The following is a 16,695-nucleotide window of genomic DNA, read 5'->3' as shown; positions in this document are numbered from 1 at the left end:
CATTTGCAGTATGTGTCTATTTCAGATTTGAAACTTTAGAATATGTATTTTTCAGCAATTTCATCACAAATTCAGATCTTTATTCGACCTACTTCTCATATGAATACGATTTTTCATTCACTTTGAACACAGTTATGAGGTTGGGTTTCATTACCTTTCTTGGTAGCAAAGTAAAGTAGTAATGCAGCTGGTGCCTGCATGTGAATCAGGCCAGTCTTCAAAATAAAAATAACAGTAAAAAGAGGCAATATGCAGCCATGGCTGATACTGATGGAATGATTTGTGTGTGCTTTCCCTTGTTGTTCAGAACTTATCTTTAAACATAAGGTAACCAAAGTGGCTCCCATTATGGACGGCCAACAGGCAACAAGATTTCTAAATCTTATCACTTTGCAAAATTATGATCATTTATTTTCATAATACTTTTTTGCCAAATAGTCAAAACAGAAGAAAAACCTTGGTTTTATAGAATGACCTCATTCCTAGATTCTCCCCCCCCCCCATTCCTAGATTCCCCCCCCCCTCCCCCACTGTGTGTGTGTGTGTGTGTGTGTGTGTGTGTGTGTGTGTGTGTGTGTGTGTGTGTGTGTGTGTGTGTGTGTGTGTGTGTGTGTGTGTGTGTGTGTGTGTGTGTGTGTGTGTGTGTGTGTGTGTGTGTGTGTGTGTGTGTGTGTGGGGGAGAGGGTTTACCTGACCAAAGCAGAGGAGCAGTCTCTCATTTCTCTCTCCCTGGCCTAGCCATGACAACATGTCTTTAAATGTCTCTGACACAAACATAATGCAGGTTTGGATGGCAATAATTATCCCCGATAAACTAGTGGTAACCCCATGAGGTCTTGGCAAAGCGGTGCAGGCTAACCAGAGGAGCATTGATTAATGTCTTGATGTTCTTTGAATGCAGGAGAACGTCCATCTCTGGTAACTGGAAGGCGAACACAGGCTCTGCCATGCTGGAGCAGATCGCCATGACGGACAGGTGAGCTCCCTCAGAGGTACACAGGCAAAACTATTTCCTGTTTGGGAAATGTACTCCTTTTTTATATTTCAAACCTTTAAAGAGGTCTCTGTTTTTGCTAAATCTCACATTCATCATTTTAACATACTGACACATCTTTTGTACAAAGAATTTAACCATCCTATAAATCTTTTAGTTTTAGATGAACTATTATGGTTCAAGAGTATTTGTAACAGTTACTGTAGCTGCCCTTCAAGAGATCTCCAGACAGTATGGGGTGTTTACATGTGGGCGTATCAGTGAGTGGTGTCCCTGTGTTCAGATACCGGCTGTGGGTGGACTCCTGCTCCGAGATGTTCGGAGGTCTAGACATCTGCGCAGTGAAGGCCGTCCACGGGAAGGACGGCAACGACTATATCATCGAGGTCAGTTTGTTTTCAGAATAACCCCTGGCTTCAGTTTAAGATTGCACGGTGGGAAATTACAGCGCTTTCATAAAAACAAGTCATGCAGCATTCCGTACATTTGCGACCTTCTGGGCAGTTCACCAGCTCGACCTTCATCTGTGCACATCTCAGTCAGATCACCTTGGATTCCTTTCCTGCTAATAATATTTGTCATATCATAGTGAAAGTCAACAGGGAAGGGTGGAGCCAGACTTGAAGGCACATGATCATCAGAGCCTTGAAAGAATGCTCAGTTTAGACCAAACACAGGCGGAGAAAGTAAATATCAGTCAGTGACTCACGAACACTGCCTGTTTATTAAGAGTCCATGTGAAGACTGCTCTCTACGTGCAACCTGTAGACAAACACTGCAAATGGCTGCTGTGTGACCTGACACCACTGGTTTGGTAAGTCGTGACTTCCGGTTTGGGTTTTCCTTCTCCAATGGGATCAACATTGGGTGGTAACACTTCCTGTGTTATGCTCCCACTCAGGCCACCTGCTGGATCACATCATGTGCCATCACAGTGTCTATAGAAGTCACCATTCCCCTTTGAAAGAGTCTCTTTATTTGTCGTACAGCCTGAAATCAAAACCCATTCAAACAAATACTTTTTCCAGCTTTATTTACACATGTTGCCTTACAACATCAAAGTAATGAAAAATAAAAGGCAACAGTTCTGAAAAGGTATTAAAACAAACTAGAATAACAGGGTTGCAAAAGTCATCAGTCCCCTGATTTAATACTTTGTGACAGCCATTCATCTATTTGGATATGTCTCTATAGCTTTGCACACCTCCTTTGGGGTTTGCCCGTTCTTCCTTGCAGAATCCCCAAGGAACAGCTGGTTGTATTCTGATATCTGATTCTGTTGTATTCAAATCACTTCACTTGATGTCAGGTGGGGGGCAGTTAGCCTGGTGTTTGATCTGGACATTGATTGGTTGCACCTGAGCAATTTTATAATGGTAAACTCTAAGGGGCTGATCACTTAACCAAACCAGGTATTTCACAAATGCATTCCCTTTGATGGTGAGGGGTGTACTTTGTAAATACAGCTCCAAATAAACTGATTTCATTTATTTTAAATGTCCAGTCTGTAATGTGAGGAAACAGGCCGGCGAGGGACTTCTGCTGTGCCCTTCTTCAGCTGGAGACCATGGGGGGAGTCAGCACCGAGAGAATGTGCCTCTTTCTTTAAACTCAATGTCAGGAACTATCTCCCAGCTCCTCAGAGACGCTGCTTGGATGGAGCAACTGGTGACAGTCACATAACAATGTTCTGTGTCCACAACTCTTCCTCCTCCTCCTCCTCATCATCTCCCTAACCCGTCAGCATGATGGAATTTAATTAACAAGCAAGGAAGAGCTGCCGGTCCATCACAGTGGGAATCTGTTTTCTGTTCCAGACAAAGACAGATCGGCCATGACACTTCTCTCTAATGAAAAGTAACGAGCTGCTCAGGAGCCCTTCATGAACAGTTTGCTCTTAACACGAAGCAGCTCCCTGGCCCTTCACTGGAACCTGTTCCCACAGTACAGACACGAGATCCCTCAACACGACACACTGTGACAAGTACATGACAATTGAAAATCAAAATGACATGAAATGACATTATGCAACACAACTGATATATAATAATAATAATAATAATAATTCATTACATTTTTTATCTAGTTTTATTACATGGTTTGGTTGAAAACTTAATTCTGTTTGGTCCCTTTGGACATTTCAGAGGTTGTTAACACTCGATAACAAACCGTTGCTAAGCAACATAATGGCCATTGATAAGTAGGATCAAGGGAGAGAAAGGGAAAGAGCGCTGGACGTCATGCCATTATAATGCGTAGTAAAAATGCAGATACATTCACTTCAAATAAGCCTACCCATTACCAGGTCTGATGCATTTCAAGAAGTCTTGATTATCTACATGTTTAAACACACTTAGTTATATTATATACTTACTAAAGTTATTTTAAATATAAGTAATACAGTCTCAAAATTAGAGGTTAGGTTAGAGTCCTGCATTTAAAATGCGAATAGTACAAAAGTATTATCAGCTAAATTAAATGATGTGTTCATTAAGAACAATGGATCCTTTTGAAATGTTGTATGTATATGCTAGAGCCAATTTCAGATACTTTGTATACTACTAGGTAGATAAGTAGTAAAGGGCTGAACCACTTCATATACACATATTCTCATGACAAAGGTATAAATGTTGTTGAGTAAAAAGTACACGATTACCATGAAGTGGAATAAATGATTCAGCGGGGTACTGTGCAGACAGATCACTGTGCAGCTCAGTAAACGTGCAAAACAACACCTCTCTGTTCCGCGCTGAGAGGCTGGCCGCTGCAGTCCTCTGCTGGATGACTCTGTGTCCTAAATCAGCAGGGTGGATCCCACCACACGCCCTTTGAAGTTGCTCTGCTCCGTCCCTGTGGTGGTGACTCAACTGGCCAAACACCGGGCCCCGCCCCGCCTCACCACCGAAACCTGGCCCTGAGGCTGCTCACAGGGAAGGGAGGGCTGTAAGGGTTCTCTGTATGGGTAGTGGTTCTGTTTAGAACAGTGTGAACCTTAATCACACACTTTTCTGAAAAACAGCAGGAAGAAAGTTAGAAACCATGGCACATTGAAACACAGTTTGAGAGAGAGATACATCGCATAAACACCATATCCCAGTGTGCATTGCGGCTAAACCATCCAATCATCGAGCTGAGGATCTTGCTACGTCTGTTTCCGGTTTCGTTTATGACGGATATATTTTGTTATACACACATTCCTTCACATTTAAATTTTAATTTACATTAAAGTATTTCGTGAGGCCTTCTAACATGTTTTTAAATATAACTATGGTTGTAGTTGAAGAGTTTGTAAATGAACATGAACCGAAGCTGTTGCCTGGCAATGCAATCACACAACGTCACGTCCGTTAATTCCACATCCACACGCATGGATTAACATTGATTTAATACATTAATATAGCCTTTGTTTCTGCTAAAAGAGGTGTCGACCAGCTGGGGCAACAAGAAAATTGGCGAAATCGAGTGTGACTATTAAAAAATAAATCATTATATTGACAATAACAACCGACCGTCGGGGTAGCATTTGCTTGGCATTTCCGGGTATTTCTCCACTGGTTAACATGGGTTAACAATACCGTGTAACTGTCACGTTTGAAGGGACGAATACTCCCAGTCAGAGCTATTTAATAGAAGAGTTACGACACCGGAAGTCCAAAAACGGTTATCGTCACGTGGTTCATGTAGACGAGGATCGTTCCCCGGAAGTTCATGGCGGGCAATGTGAATGCATTGATAACAGGAGATAGAACTACGATTTTTGGTAATTATTAGTGAATAAAGGTTTTGATTTGCAATATTTATACAACAAATCGATATGTGTATGTATTTACATCAATATGTTTTCAAAAATAAAATCGAATTTGCTAATATTAAGTGATAATATTAGGATTAGTGTGAACAACTAGTTTACATGTTACTAACAGTGCCTTGGTTAAAGAGCCTGTTGCTGTTTATTTATAGCTTTGAATTCTTTCAAACCAATATTATCTTGTATGGTAGTCAGGAGGATCACTTTCTAATGTTTATTGATACATTTAGAGGGAGGGGATCTAAAGTAATGCTTTAAAATTCAGATTGGATTCATTTCTACCATTTTCTTAAATTCATGGTAGTTTCAGTAATCCCCTGGTAATTGAGGACACAAGTTATCTAAATGACTAATGTCGTCTTTATGGCTTTCAGAAAGGACAGGAGACCGACAGGATATGATGATGATGTTAAATGTGTTGCTTTAGGAACATCCATTGCAAATACATGGAATTCAATAAACATAGAAGAGCATATCATGCAGTTTGTCGGTGCCTTTTCCTCCGTGTTGTCCTGGTTTGCTGTGCTGCCTCCTAGTCGCCACCATGGTTTGCTGTGCTGCCTCCTAGTCGCCACTATGGTTTGCTGTGCTGCCTGGGGATGCTCAAATCGCTCAGAGAAAGGAGTACGAATGTACGGCTTCCCCACTGACACAGAGCGGAGGAAAAAATGGCTAGCTCAAGTCAGCAGGAGCAATTTCACGACCAACAGCAACAAAATATGTGATTTATATACAAACACTGCATTTGCACTTTTTCACAAAACGAAAACCACACCATTGGGAAAGCTTAATGTTTTGTTTAATACAAAAAAACAGGGAAAGGCTTGAAAAACACTGAGAGTTGAGACTCAGGGTGCAGGGTGAGGGTCTCAGTGCAGGTATTCAGGCTCCATTGAACCCCCCTCTGGTTCTTGTGCTGAGAGAGGGAGTAACAGACAGGAGAAAGGGTTATACACACCTATATAGCACACCTATTGCCTTGGGGAGATAACGTGTTTACTTATATAAAACAGTAGTATTAAACGTACCTTGTGTTTTCACTCTCACTTAAGTCCCTCTCCCTTTGCCATCAATCCAGAATCAGCTGGGCTGCAACATTATACAGACAGGTAATAATCAACAGAATCACAAGGACACAATATGGCTCTGCTAAAAACACTCACTCTTACACGCACCAAAGTTATATTTATCTAATATTTAACTCCCTCCACCCCCGCATACAATCCCGTTTAGAAGCCCCTCTTCTCTAATTCAACATGTTGGACGAAATGACATAGAGAGAATGGAATTTACAATTAAAAGGCTGTTCAACGTGTGTTGCTAACTTGCTTCGGTATGCTAGCTTAATCTGTTATCTGTAAACGTTCCCTAAATCTACTAATTTAGGGATAATCCACTGACATCCTTTAATACACATGTTCATTTGAATCAGATGTACTGATAATATCCGCAATATACATCTTTAAACTTCTTCTTACCTTTAAAAGTCCGTCACGAACGGTCTATTATGCAGCAACTCCACAGCTCTGCCAGCCTTGGCGCTAACTTCCGGGGAACGATTGAAAGGCTCCACGATCCGCCATTGCTGTAAAAAAGTGGTCCATAAATACTTAAAATGCTGTTACAAGGAACCCGCAGCTGCATGAGTGAATGTAACAGTCTAAACATGGCTGGATTTGAAGTCGGAGAGGTTAAAGATGTCGTAACTCTTCTATTAAATGGCTCTGCTCCCAGTATGGTAAATCATCACATGTTCACGTCTTGCCGTGATACCGGGTTGCTTCTGACACTATGATGCTGATAACCACTGACCAAGCTCATTTAACAGGCTGATAACATTCAAACCAGTTGGATGTGAATTGATCTTGAGGGACGAACTCATTGAACTGTTGTCCCTAGTAAACAAGAACATGGGAATACCTTTCAGAGTGCAGAGTGTTTTGATCCCTGCAGGTGGTCAGAAGCACATGCAGTGTTCTGCTCTGTGAACACTGTGTATGCCCGTCTCTGTGTTTACAGCCTGTGGGCGAGCAGCTCCTCCACCCTGGGCCTCTGTGACCCGGCCAGCAGCCCCCCCCCCTCTCTGCTGTTTGTTTTGGTCCTCGGGAGGCAGGTCTCTGGAGCCCATGTGCTCTGTGGTTCTGCAGAACGCGTGTGTGTGTGTGTGTGTGTGTGTGTGTGTGTGTGTGTGTGTGTGTGTGTGTGTGTGTGTGTGTGTGTGTGTGTGTGTGTGTGTGTGTGTGTGTGTGTGTGTGTGTGTGTGTGTGTGTGTGTGTGTGTGTGTGTGTGTGTGTGTGTGTGTGTGCTCAAGTGGTGGGATTTTTCTCTTTGAGGTTCATTATTAGTGTATGGCGATGTGGTCTGGGCTTCCAGATCTTACCCCGAGCAATATCATATTTACAGATGGAGTCACTTTTCATCTGCTGCTGTGGGTTTTACCCATCAGAGGATGGCACAGAGAAACAGCTGTCTGTTTCAGAGGTATGATGTGTGTGTTTCAGTATACCATGTAATGCATCTGTCAATCAAGCTACATCTCATGTCCAGCTGCACATGCACAGTAAACAATTATAGTTCTCCTTTTACTTTGATACGGTATCCGAGGATTTAAAACAGTTCAAGTTGTTATCCTATTCTACCCTGTTTGTGTCCGTGTTGTGTCCATCTGCATGCTCTCAGACCTCTCATTAAAGCTGCCCTACAGTGTTTGTTCCAGCTCCATTGGAGGATTTAGGAGGAGGACAGATCCAGGACAAGGGCTTTCTGAGCTGTATTACAGTGCATGGGAACACACAGAGGAGTCAGTGTCATGCTCAGTGCTTCCGGCACTAAATGATATTAAAGGCCAGTGGAGTGTTTCATAGCTTATATTGTCTAACCTCAACAATGGCAAATGACTGTGGGGAGTATTGTTGTGTGTCTGATCTGTGTAATATGACTCATCATTGCTGGCAGAGCACCACATCTACAGCAAATCTTCACATAACAGATCTGATGCTGCCCTCTGGTGGACAGTAATGGAGTTTCAGTTTAACATAGAGAGCATCCAGGACCTTGATTGGCTGTTTTTGTGTGTGTGCAGGTGATGGACAGCTCCATGCCTCTGATTGGTGAGCACGTGGAGGAGGACAGACAGCTGATCACAGAGCTGGTCCTCAACAAGATGGCCGAGTTGCTGCTGGGGGTCTCCACTCCTCAGCCCTTTGCTGTCAAGGTACATCAGAACATAAACCAGCTCACTTCAGCTGACAGGAAACAGGAAATAGAAAACGCTTTTCAGACCCCTGGATATTTTTATACAGCCCTCATTTCCAGTTGAACTCCCTCCTGCATTCATGGCGCTACCACTGAGGTGTTTTGTATTTCTTAGTATTGTTTAAACATGGCACCAAAAAAGATAGTAAAAAGAAAATAGGTAGCAGGGCCAGAAAAACCCTTACACATGACTGCACATGGCAGCTTTATCAGATCAACTACCTGGCCTTGCCTTCAGTTAAAGAAGACGATTAAGACCACATATTGGAGATCTGAACAGAAGTTAATTGTATCCTAGGTCTGAGATTAAAGGTGGGGTAGGTAAATTTGAGAAACCGGCTCGAGATACACTTGTTATATTCCATGGAATGCTCTTAACATCCCGATAGCAATGAATATCTGAAGTACTTTGACAAAAAATCCATAAAACATATCATCTGTGGAAGCCGTAGTACTGTAAAAAGTACGACCAATCATCTGAGCCGGCCCGGCTAAAGTAACTGGATGGCCTACCTGCCTGTCAGCCTTCCATCTGTGCACAAACTTATCTCGTGCCCTCATTGGTCATGTGCGCGTTCGTGTGTTGGAGGAGGGGCTCTGTGAGGAAGTGGCAGATTTCTTCCGGCTGTGTATTTTCAAATTCTAGCGCACTCAAGCTGGTTTCTCAAAACTTACCTTTTAAAGTCAGAATTTTTAAAAACAAACGTTCTAACTGATTTCTCAAAATGTTGATTTTACTCTCAGAACTCAAAATAAAAGTAATATTTGGTCTGATCTAAAAAGGCCCTAATCTGGGGTTAGTTTACATCGTCAATGACAACCGTACATAAGGTAAGAGTGTTTTTGTACTAATTCAAGTGAAGTAGAGAGTGGAGTGTATGTCAATGTGACCACCTACGGCATTATCATCATTGAAGTGTGTTCCGGTTTTGAAGTAGCATTCATGTTCACAATGAAATATATGATGGAACCGCTTCTACCTCGCTAATGTTTCTGCTTTTACTGAACTGTGACCATATCTTATAATGCTAACATTGAAAAGACACCAAGAAATGTAACTCTTCAAGACGTTGTTTTGCATTTGTACATATTGTTTTAAGAGTGTAGTGTTTATGTAAAGCAGAATGACAGGAACATTACCATTAACTAGAACATGTTAACCCGCATCCACTGTACTGATACCCCTATATCATTCTTCATCCACAGACCACTCAGCCCAGACGAGGTAGGAGATGTATCCATTTTGTTTATTACAGCAACAGAGTTCTGTCTACAGCAGTGTTAGTACAAGTCCAACCAGTCTACATGTAAATGTTGTGTTTTCACTGCAGGGGGACAACGATCTGCTTCCGCTTCTCCATCTCAGTCGGCCCAGGGCTCCCCTCAGAGAGCCCGCTCAGCCTCCACTTCCCCCAGCCAGGCCTTCCAGCCCGGGCCCATCCCTGCCACCTCCGGGCCCGGAGCTCAGAAACAGTCCCCCCAGCTGAAGTACGTCCCTCACAGCACACCAGCATGATGCATGATAGCAGAAGTATAACATTTAATTGACTGTTTATTTTAACAACTGCAGCAAATCCCAGTCGCTGACCAACACCTTCACAGAGACGTTACGAGGAAGCCTGACCGACGACGAGGCCAAGGCCGAGACCATCCGCAGCCTCCGACAGTCCTTCGCCAGCCTCTTCTCCGACTGAAACCCCCCTAGAAGCTTCCTCTTTCTGTCTGTGGTCAGGTTTGGGAAACAGCCCGACTGGTTCATCTCTAATGGAGTCCCTGCTCCACATAGCTCAGCTTCCTTCTCTCTCCTTCTCAATATTGTGACGTGTAACACCTGGTGCAACCCGCTGTCGTCAGATCAGTCATTCATCTATCACTAGAAAGGCCAACAGGTACTGGGGGGACCACAAAGGCTATATCCACATCCACCACAGTGCGGAATCAAAGTCATGATGTCTGTTGTATCTCTGCTGTAATGCCAGTTATGAACGTATACAGAAATAGATCAATATAAACATCAGTCCAGTCCTCCTTGTACCCATAATCCTTTCTGTTTTTATAGAACAGCACTGATGTGAATGCCTCCTAGGGTTAGGACAGCAGTCAGCTGATGGCTTGTCCTTTCTAGTGGTAAATAATCATAACCTCATAATGCTTGGTATTTATAGTCGTTATTCTACATTCTCTTTGTCCAACCAGTGAAACTGTTCTTTATTGCGTCGTGTTTTATCGGTTTGAATATGTATTTATGAAATGAAATGAATTCTAACTACTTTAATTGACTCACAGCTTCCACGCTGTTTGCGGATGTATACGGCAATACTCTTATCTGAAGCTGTTCCGGATAACTCATGAAACACGGAATCCTCACGGTTCACCAGCGTTTTTGAGCGTCTTGCAAGCAGCCACATTTCAGAAATCCACGTGCTGTAGACACACATTGGCTTACGTTGTGACTCCACTTTACCAAAGTGCTTTTTAAAAAGAAATAAGAAAACCCCCCACGCACTGGGTCCAGAAACCAGTCCCACAGCGCAGCGTCCTTTGAGCTTGTGAGTCCACGAGGTGCAAAGCGCTGACCTGCCTTCCAGCCGCCGTCTTCCACCACAGCGCAGACCCCCACCCCCCCACCCCGGCTGCTCCTCTTTCTCCAGATGCTTTGTGTAATGTGTTGTGCTTTGTGAAGAGCAACGTGGTGTGTGTTTAAAGGCCAACTGTGAAGAGGTGATCTTTTGAGACTTTTAATGTGCTTACATTTCCACTGAGACGGAAAATGTTTTAGTTGTGTTACATTCCAACTTATATCTATATTAGCCTTTATTCTCTACATTCGATAATAATTTATCATCATTTGTGTGTTTTTTGTCAAACGGTGTGTATGCATCCAAAGCAGACGTCTTCCTCCACCCTGTGTCGCATCAGCATGTACATGTTCTGTGAATGTCATGCTGTACGTAGAATCTAATTCATGTTTTCAGAAACCAACACAAGATACTGATCTCAAGTACTCTATAAAGACAGCAACAGCATGACATTTAACATTTAACACTTTGTTATCTGTGATGCAAACCCTACTGTAATTTAGTGCAAATTATAGCAAGATACTATGTATTTATATGGCGTAGGTATCCAAAACAGGAAATTGACCATCTAAAGCAGGGGTGTCAAACTCAAGGCCCGGGGGCCAAATCCGGCCTGCGACTTCATTTTCTGTGGCCCCACAACAGCTCTGAAAGAATATAATAATACATTACATTTATAAAGCTCTTTTCCTGGTGCTCAAAGCGCTTACAAGCAAATATAATATGTTAATACGGTTACGATTTACAGAAGCACGTTGCCCATAAACTACATGTCCCACAATGCATCTCAAAATGTCACTTTTTTCCCCCCAGAATTTAACTTTTCTTTTTAAATCATTTTGTGACATTCTCACTGAAGAGACTTGCAATTACTTTCCCGAGACTTCTGCTTTCAGACGTAATTAATGATGAAGTTATTACCCGATAATAATCCAATGCGGAGGCAATAATGTGATATAATGCATTATTTGATATCTATTAAATATTTATATATGTATTTCGATATAGTCTTAAAATTACAGCCCTTTGAGTGCAACCATAATTCCTACGTGGCCCGTGGTGAAATTGAGTTTGACACCCCTGATCTAAAGTATAAGCAGTTTTTAATTGCAGTGTCCTTTAACTGCTTTAAAGATGGGATGTGCAAACAATATAGTGTAGACTTGATAGAAAATGTTTCACCATTTTGATTTAGATTAAAAATAGTGCTATAGTACCATCTATACAATCTCAATATCCCTTATAATTAGCACTAAATCATGTATTTTACAAAGTATGTGAACTTTTTTCTTCTTCAAGGATGTCATTAGAAAGCCGACGTAAAAAGAAGTACTTCCTTGTTACATCCAAGGTGTAACAGTTTGATGTTTACAGGAGACTGGCGGTATACTTCGCTTTCCATGCAGAGAACAATCACAATCTGATCATGTTTGAATTGTTCTGCGTGATCTGAGCTACAGACATATAAGATGTTTCCCTGAACAATCTATATTGCTTTATATTTTTTGTCTAAATATCCCGAACACGAATAATACCTGTGAGCAGTGCCCAGCAGTTTGTTGATCATTTCAAAGGATCAATATGATAACAGTAATTCAAATGAAATAATGACAATAGTACGTATGACATCAATTCCCTTTGGTTTAGGGTACATTTGATTGAAATGCCTGAAGCTGCTAAAAATATGTATAGTAATGTGTGTGTGTGTGTGTGTGCGTGCGTGCGTGCATGCGTGCGTGCGTGTGTGTGTGTGTGTGTGTGTGTGTGTGTGTGTGTGTGTGTGTGTGTGTGTGTGTGTGTGGCCTAGCATTACTATACTTGTGGGGACCTACATCTGTTTACAGACACAGTCACGTGTGGGGACTCACCTCCCTTATGGGGACAAATTGGAGGTCCCCATGAGGGGAATCATTAATTTTAGGGTGAAGACTTGGTTAGGGTTAGGGTTAGGGTTAGGTTAAGGGTTAGGGTTAGGGTAAGGGTTAGGGTTAGGGTTAGGGTTAGGCATGTGTTGGTTATGGTTAAGGTTAGGATAAGTCTCCAGGAAATGCATGTAAGTCAATGTAATGTCCACTGAAGTGATGTATACATGGTATGTGTGTGTGTGTGTGTGTGTGTGTGTGTGTGTGTGTGTGTGTGTGTGTGTGTGTGTATGTGTGTGTGTGCGTGTGCGTGTGTATGTGTGTGTTAAATTCAAGAAGTAAATTGGCCATAATGATGAATTGAAGACGACCACAAAATGAAAATGCCCATTATTGCAATAATTTAGCTCATAATATGTTTTCTGCAGTTTTGATTTCAAGCTATGAAGTGTCACACTAAAGAAAAGCCGTTCTGTTTCCAAGCTTTTATTTGCTGTTTTCTCAGTCTCACTCGCATTGAGGGGCATTAAGGGGCATCTGAGTGTTAGCTTAACAAAATACACACTAGTGATTCTTAGCAACAAGGGACTGTGGTTTCACTCCGACAACAAGTTGCTTTGGGGGGAAACTAATCTCGTGGATGGAGCCACAAATCACAGTTGTTGACCAGGTGATTGACCATCTGCTAAGCCCCACCCTCTTAGAAACCACTGCTACCCGTCAGCTCCTGCCTTGTACATATGCTGTTTACAATGATACAAGTACAAATTGTACACCATTTATATTGATCTATGGGTCCTTCAGTAAGCCTAAGCTTTTCAATGCAATGACATGTCATGGCTGAATAAGCTAGCATTAGCTCGATTAGCTCAGAATGCCGTCTCGATCACCACTGTCATTAAACCGTTTTAGGACACATTTCCCTATAATCTACCCACATGCGACAATTCAAGGACTCACTGAATGTGTATTAAAGCATACAGAGTTAACGTTGCTAAGCTAAGATTTACAAACGCTGTTTAGCGGAGGGGTTTAGTAAATGACCGATTAGCCTGCTCACCTTCCAAAACACGGAAGTGTGAGCTAACCACACTGAATCTAATTCTGCTCGCTTCATTGTGCTCGTGTCCTTCTATTATGACTTTTGCAAACTTTTCATCACCTTTGCCAATGTGTCCAAATGGACCAAATGAGCATTTCATTGTGTTTACTTGAAGGTTTAAATTATATTGTTTTTTTTATTGTAAAGATGCCTACAACTTAGTTTGTAATACTGCAGTGCTATAAGCCATAACCTAACCACAAGGATGTACTATCCCTGCCACGCAATAATGGCTGTGATGTAACTGATAACTGATGTTCAAAAGCAATGCAATATCATAAATCTATCAATCATAAATCTATCGATTAGATTTATGATTCGATAATGATAAAAGTAGGGTAGACATTTGGAGATTATCCGGCTGAACAAAACGTGATCTGTCTCTTAAATGTGTCTCAACCACAGACCTTATTTCCAGCTATTTTCCAAAAATCCTATGGAGAGACTGCACTGGTTTTTTGTCAAAGGAACCCATGCGCAGCTTACTTCCGGGTTTTAGGACGCGTCACTGTGGCACTCTATTGAGTCAGATTATAATCAATGACTATAAGTCTATTTACATTTTCCACATGTTCTATTATATGTATTTATCGGCAGATAGGTTGCTCATTAAAGGTCCCATGTCATGCTTTTCCGGTTATCACCCGTCCCCTTGTGTGTTCTGTAGCTTGTTCTGCATGTGAACGGTCTGCAGAGTCACAAACCCTCAAAGTACACCGTGTAGCGAGTAAAACTCTAACACAGAGAAGACCTGTCTGCTGCCCCAGAACGCCTCGTTGGAGATTTCTCTTTTTTTCTTCCTGGGTACAGTGCCGTGCCCATACCCAAATGGACCCATTGGTCCAAATGTACCAATCTGTGGTGCCGTTACGTTACGTCCGCGGATTGGACCAATCCGTGGACTTCCTCACACACACACACACACTCAATCTTTTCTCAGCTGCAGCTCCGCCAATTTAATTTCTCCTCCCTGAGACGGCACACACACAAACTCCCAGCCAGGCTGCGGGTGTGTGTGTGTGTGTGTTCGGGCTGGTTTTGGGCTGGGTTTCGCTGTGTCTCGCTGTCTCGCAGACGGCCACTGGGCTCATAGAGAGGGGGGGGGGGCAGGAGCTCCAACAAGGCGTGTAGGACAGAGAGTGAATACACATACTATACAGAGATGCTGTATGAGAAACCAATGTGATTTTGGAAAATTGGACAATGTAAATCTATTTTAGTAGAGCTCAACAATGGAATTATGATCAGTAGAAATGGCCATGACATGAGACCTTTAAGCCAATACATTTTCACAAGCCTCATACTTTTTATGTGACTCATTCGAACTGAGATGTAAAGTTGGCTAGTAACTACCTCAAGTTCAGCAGTGCTTAGCAGAAACGGACTAGTAAGTGGTAGTACTGGAAAAGATGTTGTGAAATGAGAGCTCTATAGTATGGCTGAAAAAGGGATTAGAAATAGCCCTGTCAGACTGTAGGCTAACTGCGGTGTAATGTCTGTGACATCAACCTAATGAGGATCTAGACAGCATTCGACCCATTGCACTCATGTGTGTATGAAAATAACTGGACTATAAGAACCCATTTTTTTTAAATAAGGGCTATTTAAATGTTCATATAGTGAAGTAAATAAAAAAAGAAATATATATATCCGCTGACTCGCAGATATTTCTTTGCCAATGTTAATCTTTTAGGAAAGTATTTAAGGGTCTCACTGGCATCACGTGACGCAGATAAAATGTCTTGGTTTAGCCAATACGAAAATTAGCTTAAAGCCTCACACTTTTCTGGGGGCTTTGTACTCATTGATGCAAAGGGGACACATATCCCAAAGGTCATGTGTTTGACCACATTAACACGAGCCAGGTGTTATTACATTTACAAGCAATTAGGATTCGCCACATTTTTTTCTTTTCAGTTTTGTTTAAGTCCAGGTGAAGCTTATGTATTAAAGTCATTATTTTTTACCAATTGGGGCCCAGTACACATTTGTGCCCGGGGCCCTCCAGCAGGTTTATCTGGCCCTGGTACTTTCATCTTTGGTGACATATGGTACGCATAAGAGAGCCATGTTTAGAAGAAACTATCCATTCAGAAGATGACATTTATTTAAAATGGGTTTCTTTTCTTATTTGATCTTTTACATGACTGGCAGATTTCCCTGCCTTCACAGCGACCACGCTTCCTCTCTGAAAACTCATACCTTCCTAATTTATCTTTAAAAGGCTGTTGATGTCACAGATGCTGCATCCATTGTCAGTGTGCTCATTCCACCTACAATCTTTGAGACAGAGTTGCAACACTTCACCCCATCTTTTCATTTCACTCATGATTTCAGTTAAATTGCACGTATGATATGGAGAAAATGCAATACTCTGTTTTAAAATACCTTTCTCAGATAATATATGAGTCACAGGCTCAACTGTGTTTTGAACTAATAAACAACCTGAATTGAATATGCAGCAACAGAGACTTACCATTAAGCCAATACCGCAAGGATAACCAAGTCCACTTCAAATGTGGCATTTGTAAAGAGATATAATGTCTTTGCTCTGGTTTATTTGCCGATGCTTCAGTCCACCGTGTCCCTTCCTCTCTGGTGAATGATGGGTGGTATCGTTTGGTATTTAAGTGTTTTATTGTCCTGTATATCTGTGTAAATGTGGCATGAAAACCAACCCCTCCCGTGTGCCTCAGGTGTGTACATTTGGTCGTCATGTGATTGTAATGTCTGGCTGCATAATTGTGAGACGGGTGAAGCATCTCGTGTGTTACTGTAATTTATAAGTATAAAGATAATTTTGTTTTCTGTATTTCTGTTATTTTGTCTGAAAATCAAGAATTCTGTTATTAAACAACTTTTATTACACTTGTGGTGCATTCCAATTTCTGTCAGTCATCCACAGCGACCCACGAGAGGATTTGAAAGTGTTCTCCTTTTATGGTAATTCTAACAGATGCTCTGGCTCTTAGTCTACTTTTAAAAAGTCCTGTTTGAATCACGCAACTTTCAGAATATGTGGTGATAATCTCAAAATCCCTTCATCTTGGAAACCAGCGTATTTAATTCCTGCTGGCATGAAGCTTGGGGTGTTA

General features: G+C 41.9%; 1 protein-coding gene and 1 long non-coding RNA gene across 4 annotated transcripts in view; one reads left to right on the top strand and one right to left on the bottom strand.

Annotated features, from left to right (window-relative positions):
• Window positions 1-16,413, top strand: part of syn3 (synapsin III) — a 185,821-nt gene extending 169,408 nt beyond the window's left edge. For 2 of the 3 annotated variants that reach the window (XM_071201829.1, XM_034112441.2), the window contains exons 9-14: window positions 902-976; window positions 1,278-1,380; window positions 7,885-8,016; window positions 9,264-9,282; window positions 9,389-9,545; window positions 9,628-16,413. In XM_071201829.1, the coding sequence (XP_071057930.1) occupies window positions 902-976; window positions 1,278-1,380; window positions 7,885-8,016; window positions 9,264-9,282; window positions 9,389-9,545; window positions 9,628-9,751 (610 nt within the window). In that variant the 3' untranslated portion in view covers window positions 9,752-16,413. The remainder of the gene's footprint in view (window positions 1-901; window positions 977-1,277; window positions 1,381-7,884; window positions 8,017-9,263; window positions 9,283-9,388; window positions 9,546-9,627) is intronic. The other variant, XM_071201830.1, reaches the window with a different exon arrangement.
• Window positions 5,670-6,380, bottom strand: LOC139432992 (uncharacterized). The gene is made up of 3 exons (XR_011642565.1): window positions 6,281-6,380; window positions 5,831-5,891; window positions 5,670-5,718 (listed from the first exon to the last, which is right to left on the bottom strand). It is a non-coding gene; the product is annotated as an uncharacterized lncRNA (long non-coding RNA).
• Window positions 16,414-16,695: the final 282 nt, after the last annotated feature.

The sequence above is a fragment of the Pseudochaenichthys georgianus genome, chromosome 23 (assembly GCF_902827115.2).
Source record: "Pseudochaenichthys georgianus chromosome 23, fPseGeo1.2, whole genome shotgun sequence".
Lineage (NCBI taxonomy): Eukaryota > Metazoa > Chordata > Actinopteri > Perciformes > Channichthyidae > Pseudochaenichthys > Pseudochaenichthys georgianus.
The sequence above is the reverse complement of the archived record's forward strand: the minus strand, read 5'-3'. Positions and strand labels throughout refer to the sequence as shown.